Raw genomic sequence first — 11,750 nt, 5'->3', positions numbered from 1 at the left:
TCCGCAGAGGGGATTCAGGAAGCGGAACTACTTACGGTAGCTTATTGTTATTGTTCTTAAGTTTACACACGTATGTGCTGCGACTAAATAGTTATATGCTAAATATTTAAAAAAGCCTTTCCAGATGAACTAGAATCTTACTTTATGGCGAATTATATGTCAGAACGCCAACTAACACCTTGGTGAGTTTCTTGTCTTTGAAATTGAGAGTTTAACATGTTTTTTGATGATTTTTCACGGTGCCCACCCACATCCATTGTATGACCAAAATGGTGGTAGAGCAATTATCAACTTTCTCAAAAGTGCTAGTTTTGTCAACGTTTTGTATATGATCATAATAAGTAACCTTTAAACAGGGCTAAACATGCATTTTCCCTTTACTACTCCTTTAATGCTAAAAGTTACAATGTAGGGACTTTGGGATGGATGGAAATGTCATGTTTTGTCTGTCTAACTTGTTCTAATAGTCATACCATTACATCCCTCGGCTGCACATGCCATACGTGGTCGCAGCTATCACAAATTCGCAGTAGTTTTCCTCTGTTGCGTGCTGGTCCTGTGCCCCGTATTGAGCGAGTGTGTGTGTGTGTGTGTGTGTGTCAGGATGCTGTCGTCGATGCTGCAGGCGGTGTGCCAGAGTCTGTCAGACAGCAACCAGGTGGTGCGCAGCGCAGGCCTCTTTGCCCTGGGGCAGTTCTCCGAGCACGTGCAGGTCAGTGGGCTCCTCCTCGCCCTGGGGCAGTTCTCCGAGCACGTGCAGGTCAGGATGTGCTCGGCACCTGAGGGGAGAGAGAGAGAGCGAGAATCGCCCATACGTGGCTCTGGATGTGATATAGGATGTTAGTGAATGAGCTGTTCTCGGAGGTCTGTCTGTCTTAAATATCGTTCTACTTCCTCTTCCTCCTCTCCTCCTCTTCCCCCTCTTCCTCCTCTTCCTCCTCTTCCTCCTCTTCCTCCTCTCCCCAGCCGGAGGTGAGTAAATTCAGTCCCGAGGTGATGCCGCTGCTGCTGGGGTACATGTCTGCCCTCAACCAAGCCAAGATCGGCCACGTCACTAAGGCCTTCTACGCGCTGGAGAACTTCCTGGAGAACCTCGGTGAGAGAGAGAGAGAATCCCAACCCCAAGCCAGCTGTGTTTTGATCGTGGGATAACGCTCTCGCTGACACCTCTAACACTGTTTGGGTCTCAGGCGAGAAGATCGAGCCCTACCTGCCCACACTGATGGAGACCATGCTGTCCGCCCTCAACAACGCAGAGAGCCTCAAGCTCAAAGAGCTGTCAGTCTCTGCCATAGGAGCCATAGGTAAGCATGCGTTTACCCACAGGGGAAAGGTAACCCACCAGGGGTCAGTGTCCCCGACACAGATTAAGCCCAATCCTATCCTTAATTGCACTTTAAATAGAGATTATCCAACAGAGATGCCTCTTAGTGTTGGATTAGTCTGAATGTAGGTCTAGGGAACTGGCATGCATTGTCTGTGTGTGTGTGTGTGTGTGTATGATTGTGCTTCCTGTTCTCTCGTCCTCAGCTAATGCGGCTAAGAAGCTGCTAGTGCCTTACTTCCTTCCTGTCATCGGCAGCCTGAAGGTGTTCCTCACCGATACCCGGGAAGAGATGAGGTCCCTGCAGACTCAGGCCCTGGGTAGGACGGCAGCACGCGCTCACTCACCATTACCTTTCTCCCTTCATTTCAACCCCGAGTGAAAAGTATTCCCCCATCCTCCATGCATTGGACATGTTTAGGAAAACTTAGTTGTAGGATACCAAGTATAAACCACACCGTCCCCAGGATAGAAGTTGAAGATTTAATTTGATCGTATATGATAGGGTGAATTCACATACAGAGAAACAGGCAGACAAGTCGCTCGGCAGAGAATGCACACACACCAAGGTCACACACTCCTCTTTATACTTGACCATGACACAGAAGAATTTGATACAAAGATGATTTTATTATGTACTGACAGTCCTGTGACAGTCCTTACACAAAGGCCTCGTTGTGACTCCTGGTCAGAAGTAGAAAGGAGTGAAATCACAAGACCCCCCCCCCCTCCCCTCTCTGCCTTCAACATATGTGTTTGTCCTTCTCGGTAGCCCCTCACATTATCTAGGACAGGCCTGGAGCTTACTTACACACTTATTACAGACTATACTGTAATTATTAAATTCTATTACAGACATCACATGCATTCAGGGCTGAAAATTAACACCCGCCACCCGCCAATGGCGGGTAAAATTTCCATTTGGCGACTAAATTTCGGAGGCTGTCCGCCACGCTGGCGGTTAAATGTTTGTACCAATAGAGTCATGTAATAAATTATACGTGCGATGTCGCCACATCCATGCTATAGACCGGCGTTCTGTTTGTTGTGTGTTGCACTTAAATAGCTCCCCCGCAGCACCAAATAAAGTTTTCAGTCACATGACTTGTGGAACCTCGCGCACTAGGAGAGACTGGTGACGTGAGGCTACTTGCGCACAGAAAATCGTTCCCATTTACCTCAGAGGACGCTCGCTACTACAGTCGATTTATTTGAAATTTTACTTTGGCCTCTCCCTTAAGCATGTATTCAACATAATACTATTATCTGAATGAAAAGTACTGAAACGGATGTAAAATGTGACAAAAAAGACAATTTATTATTTTGGCCGGTAAAATATATACTTGGCCTGTGGATTTTTTCATCTACCAGTCCCCTTGGCAGGTGAGCCAAAAAGTAAATTTTCAGCCCTGCATGCATTGGTACATTGAAAAAAGGCTAGATGCCCTTTCCACCATTTTGCGTACACCAACGCCATGAGGGAAACGAGTTCATGTAGAGAAAATGGCTTTAGAATACGGTTTAACTTGTTTTCAATGTTTTAATCTGGAGGCTTTTCGTGGGGGTGGGTTCCTGGGTGTTGAGTGGCGGTTAACGCAGGCCTTTTGTCCTCTCAGACACACTGTCAGTTCTGGCTCGGACCATCGGCAATGACGTGTTCAGCCCACTGGCTGCAGAGTGCGTTCAGCTGGGCCTCAACCTCACTGATGCCATAGACGACCCAGACCTGCGTCGCTGCACGTACGTACCTGTGTTTGTGTGTGTGTGCGTGTGTGCGCGTGTGTGAGCGTGCTCGTGTGTGTGTGTGGTCACCAGATCCGAACAGTTCTCTCGTGCGCAGGTACAGCCTGTTCTCGGCCGTGTCCACCGTGAGTCCAGACTGTCTGACCCCACACCTCACAGCCATCACTACCATCATGCTGCTGTCCCTGAAGTCCACAGAGGGAGTCACGGTCAGTCTCTCTCTCTCTTTCTCTCTCTTTCTCTCTCTTTCTCTTTCTCTCTCTCTCTCTTTTCTCTCTTTCTCTCTCTCTCTCTCTCTCTCTCTCTCTCTCTTTCTTTCTTTCTCTCTCTCTCACTCACACACACACACTCTCACAGGTCAGTCTCTCTCTTTCTTTCTCTCTCTCTTTCTCTCTCTCTTTCTCTCTCTCTCTCTCTCTCACACACACACACACACTCTCACGGGTCAGTCTCTCTTTCTCACTCACTCACTCACTCACTCACTCACTCACTCACTCACTCACTCACTCACTCACTCACTCACTCACTCACTCACTCACTCACTCACTCACTCACTCACTCCCTCATGTCTTTGTTTTCTGGCTGTTCTCTTTCTAGCACACTGGCATATAGGGCATTCCAAGGCTAAATAACAGGACAGTAATGGGATAATTGGTAAGAGTTGACTCAGGTGTGTCTGTCTCTGGCCCAGGCTCATCTGGAGGAGGACAAGCAGTTTGTCCTGCTGGACAACGACGATGATGATGACGCCGAGGGAGACGCCATCCTGGAGGACGATGGGGAGGCAGAGACAGAGGAGAGAGATGTCACAGGGTACGCCTGACTACTGACACCACACACACACACACACACACACACACACCTCTGTTTTGCCGTAGCTGAAGACCCTGCTGTCTTCCTCCCTCAGGTTCAGTGTAGAGAACGCCTACATCGACGAGAAAGAGGACGCCTGCGACGCCCTGGGAGAGATCGCCTTAAACACAGGGTAAAGAGACGCAGCAGGACCACCACACCACACACTCCGTGTTAGTTCTGCTCCTGGCTCCTCACTGCCTCCCCCCTGTTCTCAGAGCCGCCTTCCTGCCCTTCCTGGAGTCCAGCTTCCAGCAGGTGTTGGAGCTGCGCGATGTGAGTAGCCCAACGCTGAGGCCCAGTCGCTAACAAAGAGTGTGTGTGTTGTGAGGGAGACGTGTTTGTGAGGGAGACGAGAGTGTGTGTTGTGAGGGAGACGAGAGTGTGTGTTGTGAGGGAGACGAGAGTGTGTGTTGTGAGGGAGACGAGAGTGTGTGTTGTGAGGGAGACCAGAGTGTGTGTTGTGAGGGAGACCAGAGTGTGTGTTGTGAGGGAGACCAGAGTGTGTTGTGAGGGAGACCAGAGTGTGTTGTGAGGGAGACGTGCGTGTGTGTTTGTTTCCATGCTGGAGCACGTCGGATGAAAGTGTTGAATAAGGGAATGTGTGTGTGTGCGTGTGTGTGTGCGTGCGTCTATCTCCTATCTTTCTACATGCTCTCTCGCCCCCCCCTCCAGTTCCCTCATGAGGACGTGCGCAGGGCAGCGTTCGGGGCCATGGGCCAGTTCTGCCGAGCTCAGCACAAAGTGTGGAAGGAGAATCCAACTGAGGCCAACGAGCAGAGTAACTACCCCTCACCCACCACCAACTACCCCTCACCCACCACTAACTACCCCTCACCCACCACTAACTACCCCTCACTCACTACCAACTACCCCTCACCCACCACCAACTACCCCTCACCCACCACTAACTACCCCTCACCTACCACTCACCCACCACTAACTACACCTCACCCACCACTAACTACCCCTCACTCACCACCAACTACCCCTCACCCACCACCAACTACCCCTCACCCACCACTAACTACCCCTCACCCACCACTAACTACCCCTCACCTACCACTAACTACCCCTGACCCACCACTAACTACCCCTCACCCACCACCAACTACCCCTCACCCACCACTAACTACCCCTTACCCACCACTAACTACCCCTCACCCACCACTAACTACCCCTCACCCACCACCAACTACCCCTCACCCACCACTAACTACCCCTCACCCACCACTAACTACCCCTCACTCACCACCAACTACCCCTCACCCACCACTAACTACCCCTCACCCACCACTAACTACCCCTCACCTACCACTAACTACCCCTCACCCACCACCAACTATCCCTCACCCACCACTAACTACCCCTCACTCACCACCAACTACCCCTCACCCACCACCAACTACCCCTCACCCACCACCAACTACCCCTCACCCACCACTAACTACCCCTCACCCACCACTAACTACCCCTCACCTACCACTAACTACCCCTCACCCACCACTAACTACCCCTCACCCACCACTAACTACCCCTCACCTACCACTAACTACCCCTCACCCACCACTAACTACCCCTCACTCACCACCAACTACCCCTCACCCACCACCAACTACCCCTCACCCACCACCAACTACCCCTCACCCACCACTAACTACCCCTCACCCACCACTAACTACCCCTCACTTACCACCAACTACCCCTCACCCACCACCAACTACCCCTCACCCACCACTAACTACCCCTCACCTACCACTAACTACCCCTCACCCACCACTAACTACCCCTCACTCACCACCAACTACCCCTCACCCACCACCAACTACCCCTCACCCACCACTAACTACCCCTCACCTACCACTAACTACCCCTCACCCACCACTAACTACCCCTCACCCACCACTAACTACCCCTCACCTACCACTAACTACCCCTCACCTACCACTAACTACCCCTCACCCACCACTTACTACCCCTCACCTACCACTAACTACCCCTCACCCACCACTAACTACCCCTCACTCACTGCACAGATGCCATTATGTTGTATCAAGACTGAAACATAAATCTGAGTTTGTCTCTTATCCAAGTTATCCAACTGAACTTTACTACCTGTAGTAACTCACGAGCTCCTTTTGGACATGTCTGTTCCTCAACCTGTACCTCATCCTTTACGCCTCCCAAACCCCTTCTCTTCCTAAACCTGTACCTCATCCTTTACGCCTCCCAAACCCCTTCTCTCTTACGGTCTCTCACAGTATTACCACTGTGCGCCCCTGGGGTGTGTCGTCTAATTTTATTTATAGTAATTTTGCATATTAAGAACAAACAGACAAGCCATCCTGAAAACAGCTGCCCTACCCTCCCTCATCCCCACTTTCCCAAACAAAGTGAGAGAGAAAAACTAGCTAACTGCTAAGAGGTGACACCGCTAGCTGGCTAACTACAAACCTGGCTAGCGTGCCCTCCGATAGGCCAACACAAATATTGCTATGATATTGATAACATTACGAATCAGCGTTGGGAAAGTTAGGGGTGTGTCTTCGTCTTGAATAAAGTTTGAGTTGAACCCCCCCCCCCTCCCAGCCCTCCAGCAGCTGCTGGGCGTGGTCCTGCCCAGCTTCCTGGATGCCGTGAGGCAGGAGCGCGAGCGCCAGGTGGTGATGGCCGTGCTGGAGGCCATGAACGCCGTGGTCAAGGCGTGCCAGGGGGAGGCGCTGAGGGGCCCCGGGCGGCTGCAGGAGATTAGCCACGTCATCCGGGACGTGCTGAAGAAGAGGGTGAGGGGGGGGGCGGGATTTAAACCCTGGTGGACCAGGAGCTCCTGGCGTGACCGGGCCTGGTAGTTATTTGTCTTCACGTCGTCCACCTGATGGAGATAAACGATGACTCAGCTTGACCCGTTTCTCTCTACAGACTGTCTGTCAGGACGGGGGAGGAGACGAGGCAGACGACGAAGAGCAGCAGGCTAGTTATCCTCTCGCACCGATACACACACACACACACACAATCACACACACTTTCCTTTCATCTCTCTGGCACATTGCCCAGTTGCTAGCGGTACACACACGTCAACTGTGTGTGTGTGTGTGTGTGTGTGTGTGTTGCAGGCCGAGTATGACGCCATGCTACAGGAATTTGCCGGCGAGGGGATCCCACTGCTCGCGTCCGCCGGCCCGGCCGACCAGTTCTTCCCCTACCTCAACGAGCTGCTGCCACTCCTCATGAGCAAGGCCGTGAGTCACGCCCCGGACCTCCATGAGCACGGACACCGGAGTGTCCTTATGAACGGAGGAACCTGGTTCTCCTCGAAGGCAGAAGCTGAGCTAGTTTTGACTTTTATTTTGTGAATGAGTGCTTTGTGTGTTGTTTTGTTACTGTAGAAAACCAGCTGCACAGTGGCTGAGCGCTCCTTCTCCCTGGGCACGCTCGGAGAGACCCTGCACGCCCTGGTGGGTGTGGCCGGAGGCGGGGCCGTTGCCGGGCGGCTGTCCAATCGTCTGCTGCCGGTGCTGGTGTCCGGGGTGAGGGACAGCGACGCCGAGGTGCGCAGCAACAGCGTGTTTGGACTCGGAGCGCTGGCGCAGGCTGCCGGGCCCACCATTGCACAGTATCCTTGGTGTGTGTGTGTGATTGTGTGTGTGTGTGTGAGATTGTGTGTGATTGTGTGTGTGTGTGTGTGTTTGTGTGTGTGTGATTGTATGTGTGTGTGTGTGTGTGTGTGTGTGTGATTGTGTGTGTGTGATTGTGTGTGTGTGTGTGATTGTGCGCTGCTCGTCTGTCCGGCCGTTGTGTTCTCCTCAGCGTTCTCTCAGAGACTACCCCATGATGCTGTCCGTCTTCTCCAACCTGCTGGCCAAGGAGTCGGACGGGAGGGTGGTGGACAACCTGTGCGCCGCCCTCTGCAGGATGATCATGAGCAACGTGGAGGGTGTCCCTCTGGACCAGGTACAGAACCAGCGCCCCAATCGCCTCCCGCCTGGACCAGAGCAGATAGGACAGCGTGGGCCTCGCGTGGGGCTCAAATAGGGCGCACTGACTTCCTGTATATTGCTGGAAAAGTCTCATGTTCCGCTCCTCCTTGTCTTTAGGTGGTTCCTGCCTTAGTGGAGCGCTTGCCCCTCAAAGAAGACCTGGAGGAGAATAAGACTGTGTATGGCTGCCTGGCCATGCTCTACTCCCACAACCCCGCCCTGGTACGCCCTCCGCCCTGTCTGGAGTCATTATACCAGCCGTAACGCGAGGGTGGTCTGATTATGCCGTGTAACATACCTTCAGCTTTATTGTTTATTCCAAACCACTTTCAATTCTTCCTACTCTTTTGGGACTATTTAGTACCTTTCAAGCTGAATATTTTGACTGCATCTTCAGAAAATGTGCCTTTGTGGTGTATTTAGTTGTTTATGTTTATGTTTATGTTTGCTGTTTATTGTGTGTCCTCAGATGATCAGTCAGTTGAAGCCCATAGTATCTGCTTCCAGCCATGTCCTGGGAGCCGAAGAGCTCGACCAAGGTGAGTTGACTTGATTGCGCAAGGATTGTTAACTGAATCTCCTGATAGAAATGCTTCGACTGCAATGAGTGACTTGTCAAGTGGGTTTTTGTCAGATTTATCATCTATAAACATGGTAAGTGTTATTTGTGTGGAATGTTTTGCTCTGCTGAGCACGCCCGCATTGTTCTACAAAACCCCCCCTCCGTTTCCCCAGAGACCCAGATCACCGTGGTTACACTGCTCCGAGACATCGCTCAGCGCCATTCGCAGGAGTTTGAGGGAGCTGTGAGGTCACTTCCTGCGGAGCAGAAGATGAGGGTGACAGCAGCCGTTGCCCAATCCTAGCACAGCTAAAATCACTCTTCCACTCCTCAACCAAAGCCTATTAAAAACAATGACATTTTTACTTTAGGAGAATTAGGGATTAGTGGTGACATGTATTATACAGGTTGTAAAATTCCTGTAAACTTCCAGCACTTCCACCAATCTGCTGTTACAGTTGTGTTGCAAAGTATCAACTTCAAAGTATCAACTTTTTAATTTATATTGTCTGTGTTCAGTGTGAAGTTTTATTATTTTTACGCGATATGATTGGATTCATGTCAAACCTGTGTGTGTGTTCATTTTTCTTTTTTGTCTGAAACTTGCGACCCTTGTTGAAATCGAGAGCTCACATCCCTTTGCTGCTGTCCCCTTTTGCCACAAATTTGATAAACCGTATGGCTTTGTTAGTTTTGAGTGTGAAGCAATGAATTGAAACTGATAAATGCCTCTTCTCAGCCTGGTCTTTGTCACTCTTCACTCTGCTAATCCCCTGACTGGAACCTGCTTTGTTAACACCATGACCAGGGCACCATGGCCCTACAGCAGGGCCCAGTCAGCACCATGACCCTACAGCAGGGCCCAGTCAGCACCATGACCCTACAGCAGGGCCCAGTCAGCACCATGACCAGGGCACCATGGCCCTACAGTACAGCAGGGCCCAGTCAGGAAGAATCCCATCCTGATTCTGCATCAGTCCAACCCTGCAACCATATTCATACTCATGAATGTAGCTTTGTGAACAGCGGTGTCACAATTACATAGAGAAAAAGGGGACAGGACTCGAAATGAAAAAAAAGGCTTTATTTTCATGGTCAATCTCAATTTGTGTAGTCGGCTGACTTTTTGACACAGAAACACTACACACTTAATCGCACACTTGCTGCGCAAAAAACTTTTACAAACATCTATTTGATGTATCCACTTTCATTCTTATCTATTTCCTAATACCAATTTAATTGGTTTTTGTTAAACAATTGAGACATGTTAACTAAAATCTTCTACAGTAAATAATTTACAAAGGTACGAGTCTTAAAATAACAATGTATAATAAATATAATAAAATAACATATATAGGCATCAGAATACTCTTTCTGAATCTGCACTGGGGAAGTTATTGTAGCAATCCGCTAAGCCTTTGTATTTAGGAAGAAGACAGGGTTGGCTGAGGCCTCCGTGTTTAATTGCGTTGGGTGTTAATATAATTTTGTTGAGGATCTCAAGCCCTCTGAGGGTCCCTCACACCTCGCGCGCTTCCTCTGTGTCCTGCTGCTGGGACTCGATCTCCAGGGCCATGGTCATCTCGAAGGGCTGGAGCCCATTTTCCTCCCCATTTCCCTCTGTAAAAGTCACACAAATATCAGAATATGCTACCGTTAAAGTTACAATTCACTCAAATAATGATGGAGCACTATCAACAAATTGCTGAGAGCAGTATGATCTCACCACGGTGGCTTTCTTAGTGGCTACATGCTGCTCCAAGCAACATGAAACTGCGCTGCGGTACGAGGATCAGCCAGTGTGGGTGTGAGATTACAGAGTTTACTAAGGGGTATGATCTCATATTTAGGAATTGCTTGCTGTGCCTGCCTGACACGCAGCTTACATCACTTGGACGTCACTGTCCAGGGCAAGAGATGTGTGGCATCCCTGGCATGGTTGAACAGCGAGAAGTGACTTCTCGCAGTGGTCTGGTCTGGAAACATCTCAGACTCTTGCCCTAATCACCGCACGCTGGCGGCAAATCCGCATGATCCTGCCCAGGGCTGAGTTTCCCAGAGGCATCGTAGCGCTACGTTCATCGTAAGCTACGGCGTTCATCGTGCGATTAACGTAGCGCTACGATGCCTCTGGGAAACTCAGCCCAGAGCTGTTTCATTGATATATATATAAAGAGTTCTGTCCCAGTCCAGATATCATTTAAATGATGTACGGAATTGAAAACGGTTTGCGTTTTAATTTGGTGAAGAAGTTCTGTCCCGTACCTGTGCATGATGAGTGTTTGTGTATCCAGGGCAGGATGTCCACTCCAGTGCGGCAGAAGGAGCGGTCAGTGTGGGACTCGGTGCTGTACAGAACCTCTTGGGTCTGCTTGTCTCCCGGGTTCTGAGCCTTGACCCGGACCTCCAGGATGGTGACTTCCTTCTCCTTCAGCTTGCCCGCCTTGTTCTTCACCTGAGTCCTCTTGGTGTCCACCCACACCACCCGCTCTTTCACTGCTGACCTGAACACACACACACACACACACTCATGGGTAATCAGTCAGTTCTATTTTGCCACGTCACACGTTGGAATGCAACCCGTTTACCTTAAAGGTGGGATAGGTAGTTTGCTTTTGGCTTTATTTGGTAAAATTGGCATAATATCCTTTCAGCTATCAGTAACAGAAGTGCTCTGAGAATAAACTTGGATCTACGTGTTTACCGCTGCCTCTGTATTTTGGATTAAAAGAATGCACCGCGCCCGAATGTATTGACCAATCAGGGTCTCTATCTCGCCACACCTACCAGTCATGTTTGGAGGGAGGGACTACATCATGATTGACAGGAGGGAGGGTGGGTTCTTTTGAAAAAGATGACCAATCGGAGGCCTTGTTGACGTCAAACTACCTACCCCACCTTTAAGTTACCAACATTACTGCACATTATGAATTTGCAAAGGCTACACACACACAGCTGCTATCTGGCAGACTCACTCTTGGATGCCCAGGTCAGCCAGTGTTGTGTCCAGGAAAGGGAAGGGATGGTCAGCGCTGAGGACCTTAATGGGCAGGGGGACCGACATGGGGATGTCCCAGTGCAGAAGGGAGCACATCATGTCATCGTCCGTCCGGGGCCCGTCTGCGGGGCCCTCTGGCTCTCTGTTGGTCTGCTCCATCTGAGGGTGGATCTCCTGGGGCTCTGAGACCTTGGTCTGCTCCATCTGAGGGTGGATCTCCTGGGGCTCTGAGACCTTGGTCTGCTCCATCTGAGGGTGGATCTCCTGGGGCTCTGAGACCTTGGTCTGCTCCAT

At 50.5% G+C, this 11,750-nt stretch overlaps 2 protein-coding genes across 2 annotated transcripts in view; one reads left to right on the top strand and one right to left on the bottom strand.

The window, feature by feature from the left end:
- Positions 1-9,196, top strand: part of ipo4 (importin 4) — a 13,608-nt gene extending 4,412 nt beyond the window's left edge. The window contains exons 13-30 of the mRNA XM_084458873.1: positions 604-712; positions 967-1,096; positions 1,191-1,304; positions 1,531-1,644; positions 2,941-3,064; positions 3,165-3,276; positions 3,759-3,880; positions 3,975-4,052; positions 4,138-4,195; positions 4,595-4,700; positions 6,509-6,702; positions 6,839-6,889; positions 7,033-7,158; positions 7,306-7,532; positions 7,738-7,870; positions 8,014-8,118; positions 8,366-8,435; positions 8,632-9,196. Of these exons, the coding sequence (XP_084314999.1) occupies positions 604-712; positions 967-1,096; positions 1,191-1,304; positions 1,531-1,644; positions 2,941-3,064; positions 3,165-3,276; positions 3,759-3,880; positions 3,975-4,052; positions 4,138-4,195; positions 4,595-4,700; positions 6,509-6,702; positions 6,839-6,889; positions 7,033-7,158; positions 7,306-7,532; positions 7,738-7,870; positions 8,014-8,118; positions 8,366-8,435; positions 8,632-8,762 (2,104 nt within the window). The 3' untranslated portion in view covers positions 8,763-9,196. The remainder of the gene's footprint in view (positions 1-603; positions 713-966; positions 1,097-1,190; positions 1,305-1,530; positions 1,645-2,940; positions 3,065-3,164; positions 3,277-3,758; positions 3,881-3,974; positions 4,053-4,137; positions 4,196-4,594; positions 4,701-6,508; positions 6,703-6,838; positions 6,890-7,032; positions 7,159-7,305; positions 7,533-7,737; positions 7,871-8,013; positions 8,119-8,365; positions 8,436-8,631) is intronic.
- A 781-nt stretch (positions 9,197-9,977) lies between these two features.
- Positions 9,978-11,750, bottom strand: LOC311322320 (uncharacterized protein; the record flags this gene model as incomplete). The annotated part of the gene is made up of 3 exons (XM_084454383.1): positions 9,978-10,078; positions 10,724-10,962; positions 11,434-11,750. The coding sequence occupies 3 exons, from the start codon at positions 11,748-11,750 to the stop codon at positions 9,978-9,980; spliced, it is 657 nt and encodes a 218-aa protein (XP_084310509.1).

This window comes from Borostomias antarcticus (genome assembly GCF_949987555.1).
Source record: "Borostomias antarcticus genome assembly, chromosome: 2".
Lineage (NCBI taxonomy): Eukaryota > Metazoa > Chordata > Actinopteri > Stomiiformes > Stomiidae > Borostomias > Borostomias antarcticus.
Note: the sequence above shows the minus strand (reverse complement) of the source record. Positions and strands in the feature narration are given on the sequence as shown.